At 52.4% G+C, this 13,723-nt stretch overlaps 1 protein-coding gene across 1 annotated transcript in view; it reads right to left on the bottom strand.

Moving 5' to 3' along the window:
* The window catches only part of LOC110484498 (hydrocephalus-inducing protein homolog), a 64,114-nt gene that overhangs the window by 15,500 nt on the left and 34,891 nt on the right, over nt 1-13,723 (bottom strand). Inside the window, exons 22-38 of the mRNA XM_077786436.1 lie at nt 13,327-13,489; nt 12,782-12,880; nt 11,878-12,087; nt 10,888-11,016; nt 9,829-10,006; nt 9,191-9,411; nt 8,349-8,482; nt 7,267-7,403; nt 6,210-6,610; nt 4,421-4,660; nt 3,977-4,163; nt 3,223-3,516; nt 2,889-3,092; nt 1,663-1,790; nt 1,101-1,229; nt 609-813; nt 13-154 (exon numbers count right to left, since the gene is read on the bottom strand). Of these exons, the coding sequence (XP_077642562.1) occupies nt 13-154; nt 609-813; nt 1,101-1,229; nt 1,663-1,790; nt 2,889-3,092; nt 3,223-3,516; nt 3,977-4,163; nt 4,421-4,660; nt 6,210-6,610; nt 7,267-7,403; nt 8,349-8,482; nt 9,191-9,411; nt 9,829-10,006; nt 10,888-11,016; nt 11,878-12,087; nt 12,782-12,880; nt 13,327-13,489 (3,201 nt within the window). The remainder of the gene's footprint in view (nt 1-12; nt 155-608; nt 814-1,100; nt 1,230-1,662; nt 1,791-2,888; nt 3,093-3,222; nt 3,517-3,976; nt 4,164-4,420; nt 4,661-6,209; nt 6,611-7,266; nt 7,404-8,348; nt 8,483-9,190; nt 9,412-9,828; nt 10,007-10,887; nt 11,017-11,877; nt 12,088-12,781; nt 12,881-13,326; nt 13,490-13,723) is intronic.

Consider the following 13,723-nt stretch of genomic DNA (forward strand, 5'->3'; position numbering starts at 1 on the left):
AGGCTTACTCACCTCACCCTCTGTATGCACTTCTTTTCCACTAACATTTTATCCAGTTCTGCTTTCTTCTCCTCAGGGAGGGCATTAAACTCGTCCTCATCCATTTGCAAGATACGTTCTATGTACCTCTGAATAGCTTTTTCCCGCTGCAGCACTTTAGCACAAACCAGAGGAGAAACCATGAGTGACTGCAAGCAGAGCTGGGTGCTCTGGGTCAGCTGCAAGGATTCACAGCTTCTCCTGACCCAGCCTATTGTACCAGATATTGGGGAGATCATATCCCTGCTCCAAAATTCAATTCCCCAAGCTATGGCCAGGCAGTGAGGTCCTGGGCTTTGCCTGGCTTAAGTGCACCCAGACTGAGGAGAGCTGTTTGTCACTGAGCTACAGTAGCTTGCACTTGTGCCCAAGCTTTAATGTTAGAGATTAAGGTGAGTCCTAAAACCTCTGGTCTCCTGCAACTCTTAAGATGAGTGCTGGTTACACTGCGGCAGAAGGTGGAACGATTAATAAAAACATTTCTTACAAGCTCTGCTGCAAGCCCAGACACACAGAGATAAGGCTGAGGGCTTGAGAGTGAAGATTTGAGAGGGATGGAGATAGCTCACCTTCCTTCTCTCTTTCATCTTCCTTCCTCTTTCTTTTAGCTTCATCCCTGGCTTGCCAAGAAGCATAATCCTGATGCAGGTTCACCATGAAGATATGACAACGATTTTTGACAGCTCTGAGTACACAGAGCAGAGAAGATTCCAGGCTGCTTGCAAAGAGGGTCTCCAAGCCATCAAAGACCACTCCCTTATAGCAGTCTTTACACTGTGAATACAGGGAAGAGTAAGTCAGCCATTGCACACAGTGGACTCACAGCTGCACCATAAACCCAGATGTCACCAGCCATCCTTGTTCCAAGTGCAGTAGCTAAGAGCAGCTTGGATCTGTCCTTAGGCTCTGCCAACTAAGGGCAGCTGCAGCTTCCCCCAGGGCTCCCTGCACACAGTCCAGGATCCTCCAGCAGCATCCTCCTCCTCCTCCTCCTCTCCGAGTTGTATCCCAGTGCTGTCTCTCCAGAGCAGCAATGTCTCCTTTTCCCCCACTCCACACACCTCCAGCCTCTCACTGAGGATGTCCACCAGCAGGTCCTCGGGCAGCACACAGCTCAAGCAGTTCAGCTCTTCCCCACCACTGCTGGTGATGTTCAGCTGCTGCGGTGCAGGAGCAGTGGAAACTGTGAACTGCAATGTGGACCATTGTAAGGAAAAGAAACCACGGTGGAAAGCCCTGAACAACTCCCACTGCTGGGCTTGGAGCTGGGGTTCCTCCCTAGTGGAAACTAGAACAGCCCTGCAGTGCAGGCTGGGGGCTCCAGGGGATGGTCCTGGAGGGCCCATCCCTTGGCCAGCAGACACCCAAGCTTGCAAGCCCCCAGGCAGCCTCCCAGCACTTTGTTCACTGCCTGCAACCACACTAGCCAGGACTGCACTTTGCCAGTAAACCATTGAGAAGCAGTGGAGCTGTCTGCCAGAGCACATTCCCAGCCCAAGTCGTGGCACTATGGACCCACCTACCAGGCCGTGGCTGGCACAGAGCCTCCACTGTAAGCAGCCCCTGCTCATCTCAAAGACAATGCAAAGGTACTGGGCATCAAACAGGGCAGATCATGTTTACCTTGGTGTCCTTTATGTTGGGTTTGCTGGCTGGCTCCTTCTTTTGTGCTGAAGGGGTCTTGTCTTTGGCATCCTTCTTATTGTTTTTTTCCCCAGAGGCTTGTTTATTCTTCAGCTGAGGCTTTTTACCTGCAGAGGGGGCAGATGGTTCAGAGGGGCTTTGAAAGCAAGCAGGCACCTTTCACTGCAATGGGCACAACCCTGGGAAGGAACATTGTCCTTTGTCTCCAGCCTGCTGGGCACTGGGAGCACTGTTTCCCAGAAGCAGCTCCTCCCTTCTTCTCTTAGCATCATGGCAAAGCACACCATCCCATACTTGATTTGAAAGCCAGCACTGTGTCCCTCCTTCTAACAACTGTGCACACAGGTGATGCTGCTTGCACAGCAGTTCCCCTGCGGATCAAGCCAAAGATTTGGCCTCCAGGAGCATTGTTCCCATACTCTGCACCCATCCTTCATTCTCCTGGGGAGACCTGCAGCCCTGCCCCACTTGCATCACCTGTCTCCACTGAAGCTAAATCCTCCTACGGGAAAAGCCCAGCTGGGACCCAGACTCTTCTTCCTTCCACCAGCTCCCAGCCCAGCCAGGTTCAAAACTGAGCAAAGCAAAATTTCCCCCTGCACCGAGCCAGGTCTGGCCTCACCCTGCAGAGCTCAGGGTACCAAGTGCCCAGGAAGTTTCATGAAAGTCTCCAGTCTCACAGATAGAACAGCCCAGCATGCAGGAGCTGTCACCTGACAGTGGGCATGGGTAAATCTCTGGAGAAAAGAGCTCATCTGGAGCATGTCTCTCATTGGAAATTCCTCTGCGAGGCTGTCCTTCCCTTCCTCTCCTTTGCAAGGTTACACTCACAGTCAGTCCTTTTGTGCTTAATGAGCCACTTCAGAAGGCTTTTTCCTTGTTCAAGTGAGCAGCAGTTCTGCCTGCTGCCCATGAGGAGCAAACTCAATTCAGCTTTGAGGAAATATAAAGTATTTGGGAAAGAGACAGTCGTGCTTCACCACCCCTAGAAAAATGAACATGTACCCAGAATGGCAGCAAAGGGGGCTATAAAAGAACCTCTGACTGAGCCCTTAAAATTGATTTCTTTTTCTTTTTTTAGGTAAGCCAGTGATGCACTTCAGCCATGTTCCCTAAGAGACCCAAGGACTGAAAATCTGCTCCTCTGAGTAAGCAGAAGTGGACAGTCGTGGTGGGTTTCTCAAGCACTGGCTCTGGGTCCTTACCACCATTATCTTCATCGTTGCCTTTTGGCTCCATGGCAGCGTTGGTGCAGAGCTCCCGGGCACTGAGCCCTGCTGGGCTCCCATCGTTGGCCATGGCCTCTTTCACCACGGTGTCAATGGATATGTAAGCAGCATCATAGTACTGACACAGGCCTGCTGCTATCTCTGTCTTTCCTGAGAGAGAGAGGAGGATGCTTGGTGACACTGGCACAGGAAGCATTGCAGGGACAGGCCATGGAAAAATCTCCAACAAGATTTCAAAGTTAAAAGGGCAGTGAGAAAGCAAGTGCTCCTCCAGAGGAGGCTGTGAGGGAGGCAGCTGGAGCGTGGGTACAAGCTCTGAATTCTAGAGCCAAGAGGATCATCTCCACCTCCTGTTCAGCTGAGGACTTTGCCTTAAGCACCATGGCCCACCAGGATACGTTCCTCCTGCCCGCCCTCTCCCTGCAGCCCTGGGCTGCAGCTGACGTACCTGCCCGGGGTGGCCCATGGATGATGACAACAATCCCTCTGGGCTGCCTCTCTGAAGATGCATCAATGCTCAGGTGGCGCATGACAGCCCGAGAGACAGGATTGCCAGTGCCTTTCACCATGGACTCAGGACAGAATGTGAGAGTCCCGTGATGTGCTGCAGTGCAAAACCAGGGGGAAAAGTCAGCCTCCTGCCTACCTTTGATCCTCACCATCCTCCCCATCCCCTCAGATCCCAGGAAAGGAAACTTGGTGAAAGCAAGATGAGCTTGTTCTTTTGTTGCTAGGAAAGTGCAAATATAGTGATATTAGACCTGGCCCTACTGGCTGAGGAACTCATCCAGTCCTAGTCTTTGTGGCTAAGGGACACTAGGGAATATCCTGATTATTTCCCCAATTTATAGCAGGCAGATAGGAGCTTGCTTTGGCTACACTCAGGGTTGGTAGAGGATGCCACAGCCCTTCAGCCAAGAGCTCCTTCACCAAGCTGGGAAACAGGCAGCTGCTAAAAGCATGCTGGAGAGCAAGGTGACAGGAGAGTTCAGGGTGTATGGGCTGGAGTCCCACTGTGACCACAGTCAAAACAGACACCGCCAAACCCTCACTGTTTTTCTGACCTGGTGCTGCCTTGCCCATGGCTTCAGCCTCAGCCTCAGCTCTGGCCTTCAGATTTGCCTGTTGAGCATTCAGCATCCTCCGTGCTTCATAGTCCTCCAGCACCTCTGGGGGCAGCGTCTCACCCACGGCACGTGGAGGCATAAAAAAGTTATTTTGATACTCGGACCCCACTGCCACCCGCAGGATCTGTGTATGTAGGGAAGAGAAACCATACACAACACTCCTTTGCTTGCCTTTCATTACACAGACTCAACAAACCCATTTTCTGTCTCCTCCCTTCCTCCCAATGACATGAACTATTTAGTTTAGGTTCTCCCAGAGCATGTCAGCACAGTTGGCTTTGCCCTGGCGATTGCCTCCATCTCCCTGGCACAAGCCTGGGAATGCTGGAGTGCTGTGAAGCTTGGGCAGCATGCACATGGGGGCCAGACCTGCCTTCTCACCTTCTCCTCCTCAAGGTACTGCTCATCAAAATCCAGGGAGTAAAACTCAATGGGGAAGTTGCATGGGTTCTTCACCACCACTGTGGCCTCCACCCCATCGCTGTCCACCAGCATCCATCCCATCTTTAGTGCTCGAGGGCTGAACTTCAACCGTGGCTCCAGACCTTGTCCTGAGAGGTGCAGCTTTAAGTGTTTGCTGCTCCCACAAATGTTAAGCTTCAGCTCATTCTTGTAAGACCTCTGAAAAGAGGAAAGTGCAGAAAACTCATCCATGAAGTCCCAAGTGACAGGACCCTAAATATAACAATGCTTGCCCCAAGGTCAGGGTGTTATCAGTCCCTCCAAGGTGAATGGAAACCAGATATTTACTTCTGCTAGGGACTACAGCATCTGTAGTAGTCTGGGTCTGAGTAACTGGGATGAATCCTGGTGTGCACTGTAACTGGGTATTTGGTAGCAGGTGCATGTACAATGGACTGTCAGGCATTTTCACCTAGTCATGCAGAAGTGCAATGCTCATGGGAAGGGCCCTCAGGGTTACAGTGTCCAGACACTGTCCTGGCACTGCTGCATCAAGCAAACCCCAGCTCCAGGAGAGAGGCAAATCAGCTCTCGCTGGCCACAAATAAGGGTCATCTTGTCTGCTTAGTGTTTGGCTCTGGTCAAAGCCAGACACAAGATGGTTACATCTCTTGAGCAATTAAAAGATCCCTAGGATGTTGGTGGGCACAGAAGCACTTGTGTCCATGCTGGTACACACTGCCAGTTTCTGAGACCCAGCGGCCACAGGCAAACTACTTTTGGGAGTGTGCAGGCAGGCCAGAGCCCCAGGGACTGCTGGCAGCACACCACTACAGGAGACTGTCCCACCATGCCCAGGAAGGTGTGTGGTGGCTGTTTTGTCTGTCAGTCCTGCAGCAGGATGAGCCTTGACTGGCCATTCCAGGATTATCCTCTGCGAGTGGGCAGCTGCTCTGTACTGAGTGTTGCAGCTGCAAATACAGCCAGGCAAGGGGGAGGCTGAGGGGAGTTGGGCACATCCCCCCATATGCTGAGAGGCAGCCTCAGAGCCCTGGCGCTCTCTGTGCAAGGTCCCTGTGGGCATTTCAAAGCACATCTCATGGGAGTGCTCTGTGGGGTGAACTGAGCCACACAGAGTAAAGACCTTGCAGAAAGCTCCCTGTGAAGGCAGAGCTCACACCACACCCTCTGCACCAAGCCCTCATTTCCAGATTGCCAGACAGGCTTCCTGGGCTGACACCTGCCAATCTCACCTCCTTCTTGGGTGTAAACTGGACTTGCAAGTTCTGCCACTTTCCTGCACCAAGGGTTCCTTTGGAGGGCGTCACTTCAAAGGGACAGGGCTCATCCTCCAGCACCCGCCGCTTCTGACGTACGGCTGGTGTTGTGTATTTGAGGTGATTGATCTGGGCACAGAAACCAACCGTGTGAGGTCTCCTCATGCTCTGAGACACTGATATGGTGCTGAGAGCACCCACAGGAGACACACAGCCAAACCAAGTGTGCCCCCAAAGCCCAGAGCTGGAGACAGGGCAGGCAGATAGGGAACTACTGTCTTCAGAGGAGGAGGAATGGGCGAAGATGGCTAAAAAGCGAAGCATCAGCTAATGGAACAGGTCCAGGCAAACCAGCCTGGATCCAGACCCTCAGAAGCTTCCTCAAACACGTAGACCCAAGTGCTCAGGCAGCCACAGGAGCAGAAAGGGCAAGAGTCTCACAAAGACAACCCAACCAAGAAGTTACGTGTTCAGTGTTGCCTGTGCTTTACCTTCCGAACAGGCTTGGTGGCAGTAATGAACCATTTGCAGGGTGCTCGGAACCAGTTGTAGAGTCGAATGGTCTCAACCTGGCACTGCCCAATGAGGGTGTCAGAGAAGTGCAGTCTGTTCTTGGAGAGTTCCAGCGACTGTTCAGACACGGTGGCATGGAGGCGGATGTAATATGTGGGGCCATTTGTCACCTGGAGAAGGAAAGAGAATTCAGTGGAGGGTGCAGGCGACATCTGCTGCTGTGCCCAGCCTGCTGGCTGCCCCAAGAGCTGCGGTACCTCTATGGGCAGCACCGCATCCATGTCACCCGGTGACTGGTGGGCACTTTCAAAGCGCACTTCAAGCACCACGGTGTGGCTGGGGGGCAGGCTCCTCATCAGGCCCAGGTCCACACTGAAACCTTGAACAGATGAAGCAAAAAACAAACAGATGAAGCAACAAAGCAGCTGAGGTACGCAGAAAACACAAAATGTGTATAAGCACGTTAGGGCCTTACAGATGTCCTGGCTGAGAGGTCTGGGGAAAGCCCCACACTGTGCTGTGACCTGAACAAAAACTTAAGAGTGCACCTGAACACCCCTCAGACACAGTGAGCCACTGTGTGATGGAAGTGCAGCCTTGCCTCAAGGCCTCTTTTGGAAGCCTCTTTTGATCCACCTGAGGATCTCACAGGCTGCTTCCTCAGTAAAGGCTGAATTCAAGTGCTGTGACAGTGTGAACTCCAAACAAAGCACTTCCAAAACACAGCAGACCCCACTGGTTGGCAAAACTAGCCCACAGAGTGCCCAAAACTTGCTGCTCGTGGGAGCCAAGGGCAGAAGATGCTGAGAGGTGACCAGGGCGATGAGCCCATCTGGCCCCTGCACAGGAGCATTAGGGCAGTCACAGGCAGACCAGCTCCCTGGGCATGGCTGGCCAGGAGAGTTCTGCCTCGAAAGCTCCCAGCAGGGCCACTGAGAAGATAAAGCTCAGAAACCTCCCCAGGTTCAGTGGCTTAAGCTAATCTGTCTGAGACACATCCTTCAAGGCCACAGAAGTGTCTCCAGCACTGCTTACCTGTGTTCTGCAGGACAGATACATCGACCTGGAAGGACACATAGATCTGCCCAGGGTTGGTGATCTCCAGAGTGCTTCTCTCAGTGTGACCCTTAAGGACAGGGCCCATGTCCAGGACATACTCAAACAGCTCAGCTCTGCAAGGAGGAGTAAGGACAGTCCTTAAACCACCGTCCTTAAGCATGGCTACTTGTCCAAGTGTACAGAGGATACAAATGCAGAGGCTATTTCTTTATTCACTGCTGTAAAAACTCAGCTCAAGTCCATGAAACCCATGGCCTGACCACCTGGCAATGACTTTGGGAAGTCAGGAGGAGTGGAGCTACTAATGGTACCTGGAAATAAAATTAGCTTAAAATGGACATTGGCCATAGCTCCTCTGCCATGAAAAGCCAGTATAGGTGAATCCACTCGGCCTCCACTGGTCTCAGTGGAACTGCCTAGCCTGGTGTACAGCCTGAGCTTGAAATTGCTTTGCGGGCTAGGAATAAGGTTTGCCGCGCAGGAAGTCTTCACTGCTCTGCAACCAGACCACATGATCTGTTCTGCAGAGCATCTTCTTCCTGAATTGAAGCCCCTCTCGTGCTTGTGCTGCATCATGATGGTGCAAAGGGATGGACCAAGTTACCTGGATAAGCCCTGCCACCCCACCAGGATTCAAGCCATCTGACTTTGGGTTTTAAAGGGTTTGCTGACATGTGCAACTCCCTCCTCTTTTTGTATAGTGTGCTCTGTTAGTTGGAACCACAACATCAGCTGGGAGCTGTCTCTTTCAGAGCTAATCAGCAGGGACAGAATTTATGCTGTCTGGAAGGGCTTGAAGGTCTGCACTGGGTCCCCCAGCTCTAGGGACAGAACCCCAACACCTGTGGGGAGCTGAGCAGTCCAAAGCTCAGCGTGGTGCTGGGGAAGGGAGGACACTCTGCTGCTCCCATGTAGCATGTCACAGCCACTGGGACCAGACCCTTTCTGAAGTCCAGGCTATTCCCAGCTCTGCAGACACAAGGACACAAGGAGAAGGGGACATGGCTGGGTGTTTCCCACGGGAACACCTGGAGATGGGGCTGGAAGGCCCTACTCACTTGCCAAGACTCTGGCACAGCTCCTCGTCAGGGAACCTGCTCTTCGGGGGATGGGATGGAAGCGCTTTCTGCAGCTCCAGAAAAGGCTTCTCTATCAGCATCCTCATCATCTTTATCTGCATCTGAGAGTTTGACTGAGGAAAGGGAAGACAGTGGCTGGTTAGCAAAGGTCCTTCCCAAGGCCCAGCTTGCACCTGAGAAAGGATCCCACGCTGCTCTCGTTGAGAGGGGGTGTGGGGTCCTCCTGTCTGGCTGCTCAGTGTCTGTGACACCTCCTGCTCTCTTAGCCAGGACCTCATCTCCAGGGACGCAACTCCAGCATCTCTGCCTGCCCAGACACTGTTAGCAAAGCTGATCTGACTAGGCAGACAGACAAGCCAGGAACATTCCAGAGCTCCAGATACTTGCCTGCTCCCAGCCAGTACCAAGGCAGCTTGGACAAAAACTGTTTTGAAAGGGAACTGGGACAAGCTGGTGCCTCCTGGAGATGAGCACTGCCAGCACAGCCCCAGGGTGCAATCAGGCAGCTGCTGTTTGGTCTGTAAATCTGGCAGGGCTTGGGCTGGGACCAACAAACTCCCCAGCAATGACCTGCATCTCCTTCAAAGCACCATCAACTCCATCCCTGGAGTATGGCTTTCAGGATCTGTCCCTGGGGTAGCCAGGAAGCTGCTGTAGCCCCAAAAGAGACCATGACCAGAGTGGCAGCCCTAGGGGTAATGCTGAGGTGACACAACGATCTAGGTGGGCAGGGAGGTCCCAGATATCATCAGGGCACTGGGAAGCTGCTGTGGGGTGCAAGGGGCTCAGGTGACATGGGGAGGGGCTGCAGCTGCTCTTACTACAGTGCCAGAGCGAGGGATGTGGGGCTTCAGGTCCTGAGTCTTTGGATTCCGAGTCTTCAAGGTCTGACTCTCAGTGGTCTGAGTTTTCAGGGTCTGAGACTTCAAGGTCTTAGTCTTTGGCCTCCGAGTCTTCTTCCGAACAACTGATTTATTCCACTGATTGAATATTTGCTGGTGTGTTATGAGCCGTTTCAGTGTCTTCTCATATTTTTCATTTTCTGAAGGAAGAAAACATCCACAAAGAGAAGTGTGAGCAAAGTGCCAGTCCCATTTAAGCTGGGAAGCAGTGGATGCTGCTGTTCCTCTCTGAATCCCATCCCCTGCAATGTCACACAAATCCAGCCCTGCCAGAAGCCCTGCCAGCCTCTCTTACAGCTTTCCCAAGCCCTTCAGTCTAGCTATCATCCTTCAGGACCCTGCCAGATGTGCTGGCAAGCTCTGCAGGATGGTTCCTGGGACAAAGCCCACACGGCATCCTCTGCTCAAGACTCATGAAGCAACCAGAGGGCTTGAGTTGGTCTGGGAGTCCTGCAACCCTTCAGGCTTGGTGGAGGTGAGCATGAACTGCCCTATGGGCATATGATAGGGAACAAAACCAGAGGAGCCCTTCCTGGGGGCAGACAGGCAGTGCCCACCTTTGATGTTCCAGGGCAGGTTCACACTGATCATGGGAAAGGATGCTTCTCCTTTCAGGAAGATATTTTCTGGGTCCAGGTGACCCACTTTAAGCTGGTAAGTCCTGATGAAGGCTCCTGGTAATCCTGGCATGTAAGAGAATTTCAGCACTTGCTTCTTGCCAGGTGCAATGGAGCCCTGCAGGGACAAGAGAAGAGGGAGGGAATGCATCAGAGTGTTTGATGGGGAATCAAGGGACAGACAGGCTGAGGAGACAGGTTCTCATCTAGAAGAAACCATCAGACCACATCACCTTTGTGATAAACATATTGCAATGTTGGCTTTCACAGTTGTTAAATGCTATGTGTTTTATAATGTTGACTTCTGTAAAAGAAGTTTTGCTGAAGTTTAGAGTTCTTTTAATGAGAATGTTGTGTTGTGATACCAATGTTGGTGAAGAGTTGTTGCAGTAACCAATGAAGAAATGGAAACTGTTGAATGTGTTGAAAAGTAACAAATGACCAGGACTAGGACAACTGCACATGCTCCACCTGCCGAACAGGACCCGACAGAGTGGCCCAGCATTCTGGCGGTATCGCTCTGTCCCTGTCCTCTGTTTATTGTCTCCATTTCCCTTTTCTCTCTCTGTTCTCTTTCCTATCCCCACTCTGGTCAGTACCATGCCCTTTCTTTATCAATAAACAGTTTTCAGATACAATACTTGCTGGTTTTGTGCCTTTTTGTTTGTCTGAGAAATCGATCAAAAAGAATTCTCCTCTACTCCCCTTACAGCAGGACAGGACAGTGACCAACACACTTGTGCCTCCTGCTGGTGTCTGCCTCTGACAGCAGAGCCACCCACCAGCCAAGGCCATGGGGGAGTCGATCAGGAGAGCCCTTGTTTGACCTGCTCTGCCCCCAGCAGAAATTCCTTACAGCCCTGTCTCTCTCATGGCTGGGTTTGGGGTTTTCCCTGCCGACTTTTTTCCCCCTTCCACCTCCTCCCCTTTTTTTCTTCCCTTTAACACTATCCTGGGCCACCTGGCACAGGGCTGGGGTCAGTCACTTGTGCTACTTACAGTGGTGGGGTTGACCAGAAACACACCAGGCAGACGCTGGGCTGCAGCGCTGGGCTTTAGCACCCAGTTGAATTCAATTTTGCTAGTGTTCCACAGGGTGACTGTGCTGTGATGAATTTCATTAAACATCTGGAGAGAAGGCACAGGAGCAGGAAGTTACAGACCCAGGCCTGCTGCTGGGAATCTCCTTCCTCTCTCCTGGGCTTGGAAGCAGACACATCATGGGAGCAGGGACCAGGGAGGAGATAAGGGCACTTGGGAACCCGGGGAACCCCCAGACACAGAGCACTTGCACAGGACCAGGGAGCTCTGGCAGCACACAGCGGTGTGGTAACAACCGTGTGAGGGCCAGCAATAAATGAACCGGGGGACACGGGCCCTCTGCACTCTGAGGGGTCACCAACAGCCAGGAGAAACAGAGACAGCACTGAGGCATTGCAGGAGAAAAGACACCTGCATGCAAGTATTGGCAAGCAACCTACATGCAACAAGGGAGTCACACAGGGCAACACAGACAGGGCCAGCAGCTGGAAATATCTGTGGGCTTTCAACTGAAAAAGAGTGAAGTGGGAATTATTCTGGGACAGTCCCTCCAACTGTAGTGACTGGAAGCCCAACTTCTTCCCTGGATTGTTGTGTGGATTAAGCAAGAGCTTTAGACAAGAGCATCTCCTTGGAGGTCAGGCTTTAGGCATGGATCAGCAGAGGGATCTCTCAGGGACACCCCTCAGAGCACTCCCCTGGGACCCTGCCTGCCCCAGGAGGCAGTTTTGGTACCCTGAAAAAGAGGCACTCCCAACGTTTTGGAGAGGGTTGGAGATGGCCATTTTAAACCAGCTTGGATGCCAGATGTGTCCCTCAAAGGTTGTATTCCAAGCCCCAGGGCCAACAAAGGGGCTGGGAAGGGGAGGGAGACCTGGACTGAGGTGGGCAGGAACCTGCTGGCCATGGTGCCAAGCAAGGAGCTGTGCCAAGGGCTGTGTGTGGTACCTGAGAGCCACAGTTGATCTCCTGCAGGCTCAGAGAGTAGGTGAGATGTGAGGCCTCCCCGGTCACCACCACCTCGTAGGTGGGGCCTCCCTCCACATGGCACAGCGCCATGACATCAGAGATGGTGTTGAGGTGGCCAAAGAAGGTGAAGGAGACCTGCTGGCTTTCTCCTGGCTGCAGCACACCTGACAGTGGCAGGATACTGAAAGCCTGGATGGAAGACAGGAGGATTGAGGTGTTGAGCATGGAAAAGGATGCTGAAGAGCATCTTGGAGCAAAGTACAGCTGTACCTGAAAGGGCCTATTCCCCAAACAGCCAGAATCACCCTAATCTCATCCTGCATCCGTGCCACTGACCAGTGGTGGGACCATGGGGAAAATCTTCCCCCATACTCAAGGATCAATCCATTAATTAATACATTACATTACAGTGAACTGGGATGTCTCCTGGCAGTAGAAATTCTCTCTGATGCACAACTTGCCTTTAAAAAGCATTTCTGAATTGCTTTTAGAGAAGGAGGAGACTCAGAATGAGGGCTCTTGAAGCTGAGTGGAGGACTGCAGCCCAGCTCATCTGACTCCTGAGGCTCTTCCCCTCTCTCTCTGCTTTAAATGCTGCTTTCTCAAGGTGCTATGGCAAAAGCTCCTGCAAAAATTCCCTATGGACCACCTGATGAATTCCAGGGGGAGCAACGCCCTCCATAGGTGCTGCACAGCGTCCTTGGGCAGCCCTACATGTCCTGCACGGCCTCTCCAACAACCAGTTGGTTCAGCAGCACTTTGTATGGTCCTGGAAGGACGTGAGGCCCCTCTGTGGGCAGTGCTGGGGGCCACCAGTGGGACTGGGAGCTACAGCCCTGCTTGCCACGCTGGCAATGGGTGAGTGAGACAGATTCCCTCTTACCTCCTCCACTTTGAGGCGAGTGTATGGGACATCCACGGAGCACCCGAATCCCTCCAACTCTAGTGGGAGGTGAGGGTTTTCAAAAGGTTGTGGTGGCACCTGAAAAACAAGCCATTTTCCATGCTAGGAGGAAGAGATGGTCATCAGTGCAATACCAGCTCTCGGGTGAGAGCAGACAACTGGAAACAGGTAGTCTGGCTGGGCTGGGAAAAGGGTACATGGAGATCAAGACTCATGACAGCTTGCTCTGGGAAGGAAGCTGGAGGTCTTACCACGATGATGCAGATAAAAGCCTCATCTTACATTGTGACGGAAACAAGGCAAAAAACTCCCACACGCAAGACAGGCCTGTAGGATCTGAGTGAGCTTCTCCAAGGAAAACTCTCCTACTTCTCCCTCCCACTTACCCCATGTCCAGCCACTGGCCCTGCTGCCCAGCCCACTGTCAGGACGCAGGGCAGCAAAAGGAGAGGTCAGCACGAGCACAACTTGTTGGTGGCAGGCTGGGAAGGCAGCACAAGCAGTAGGTGTACAAGAAAATCTACCTCTGCTCCTACAGATTGTTCAAAATCCTGCACTTCTTTCAGGGCTCTGGCTGCCTCCTTCCTTTTAATCTTGAAGTCTCTCCATTTAGATGCCAATTCAGCCGAATAGGTTCTCTTCATCTTTGGTGGTTCAGGTTTGAATTTAGGTAGGTAAAGCTCATCTCTGGAAAACAACATAACTATGAACAGGGACGTGCAGTAAGAAGGAGGGAGGGACACCTGCACAAGCAGCCCCTGGGTGGGTGCTGGCACGTTGAGCTGAGAAATGGCTTGATTCAGCCCTTCCTAATCCAGGCTGGAGCCGGTCTGTTCTAAAGGCAGCCCAGGGATGACACTGAGGTGTGGTGGTGTGGGTTTTGTGGAGATTTGTGATGGTTTGTTGTATAAGTGAGGAATC

Source organism: Lonchura striata, chromosome 13 (genome assembly GCF_046129695.1).
Source record: "Lonchura striata isolate bLonStr1 chromosome 13, bLonStr1.mat, whole genome shotgun sequence".
In the NCBI taxonomy this organism is placed as follows: domain Eukaryota; kingdom Metazoa; phylum Chordata; class Aves; order Passeriformes; family Estrildidae; genus Lonchura; species Lonchura striata.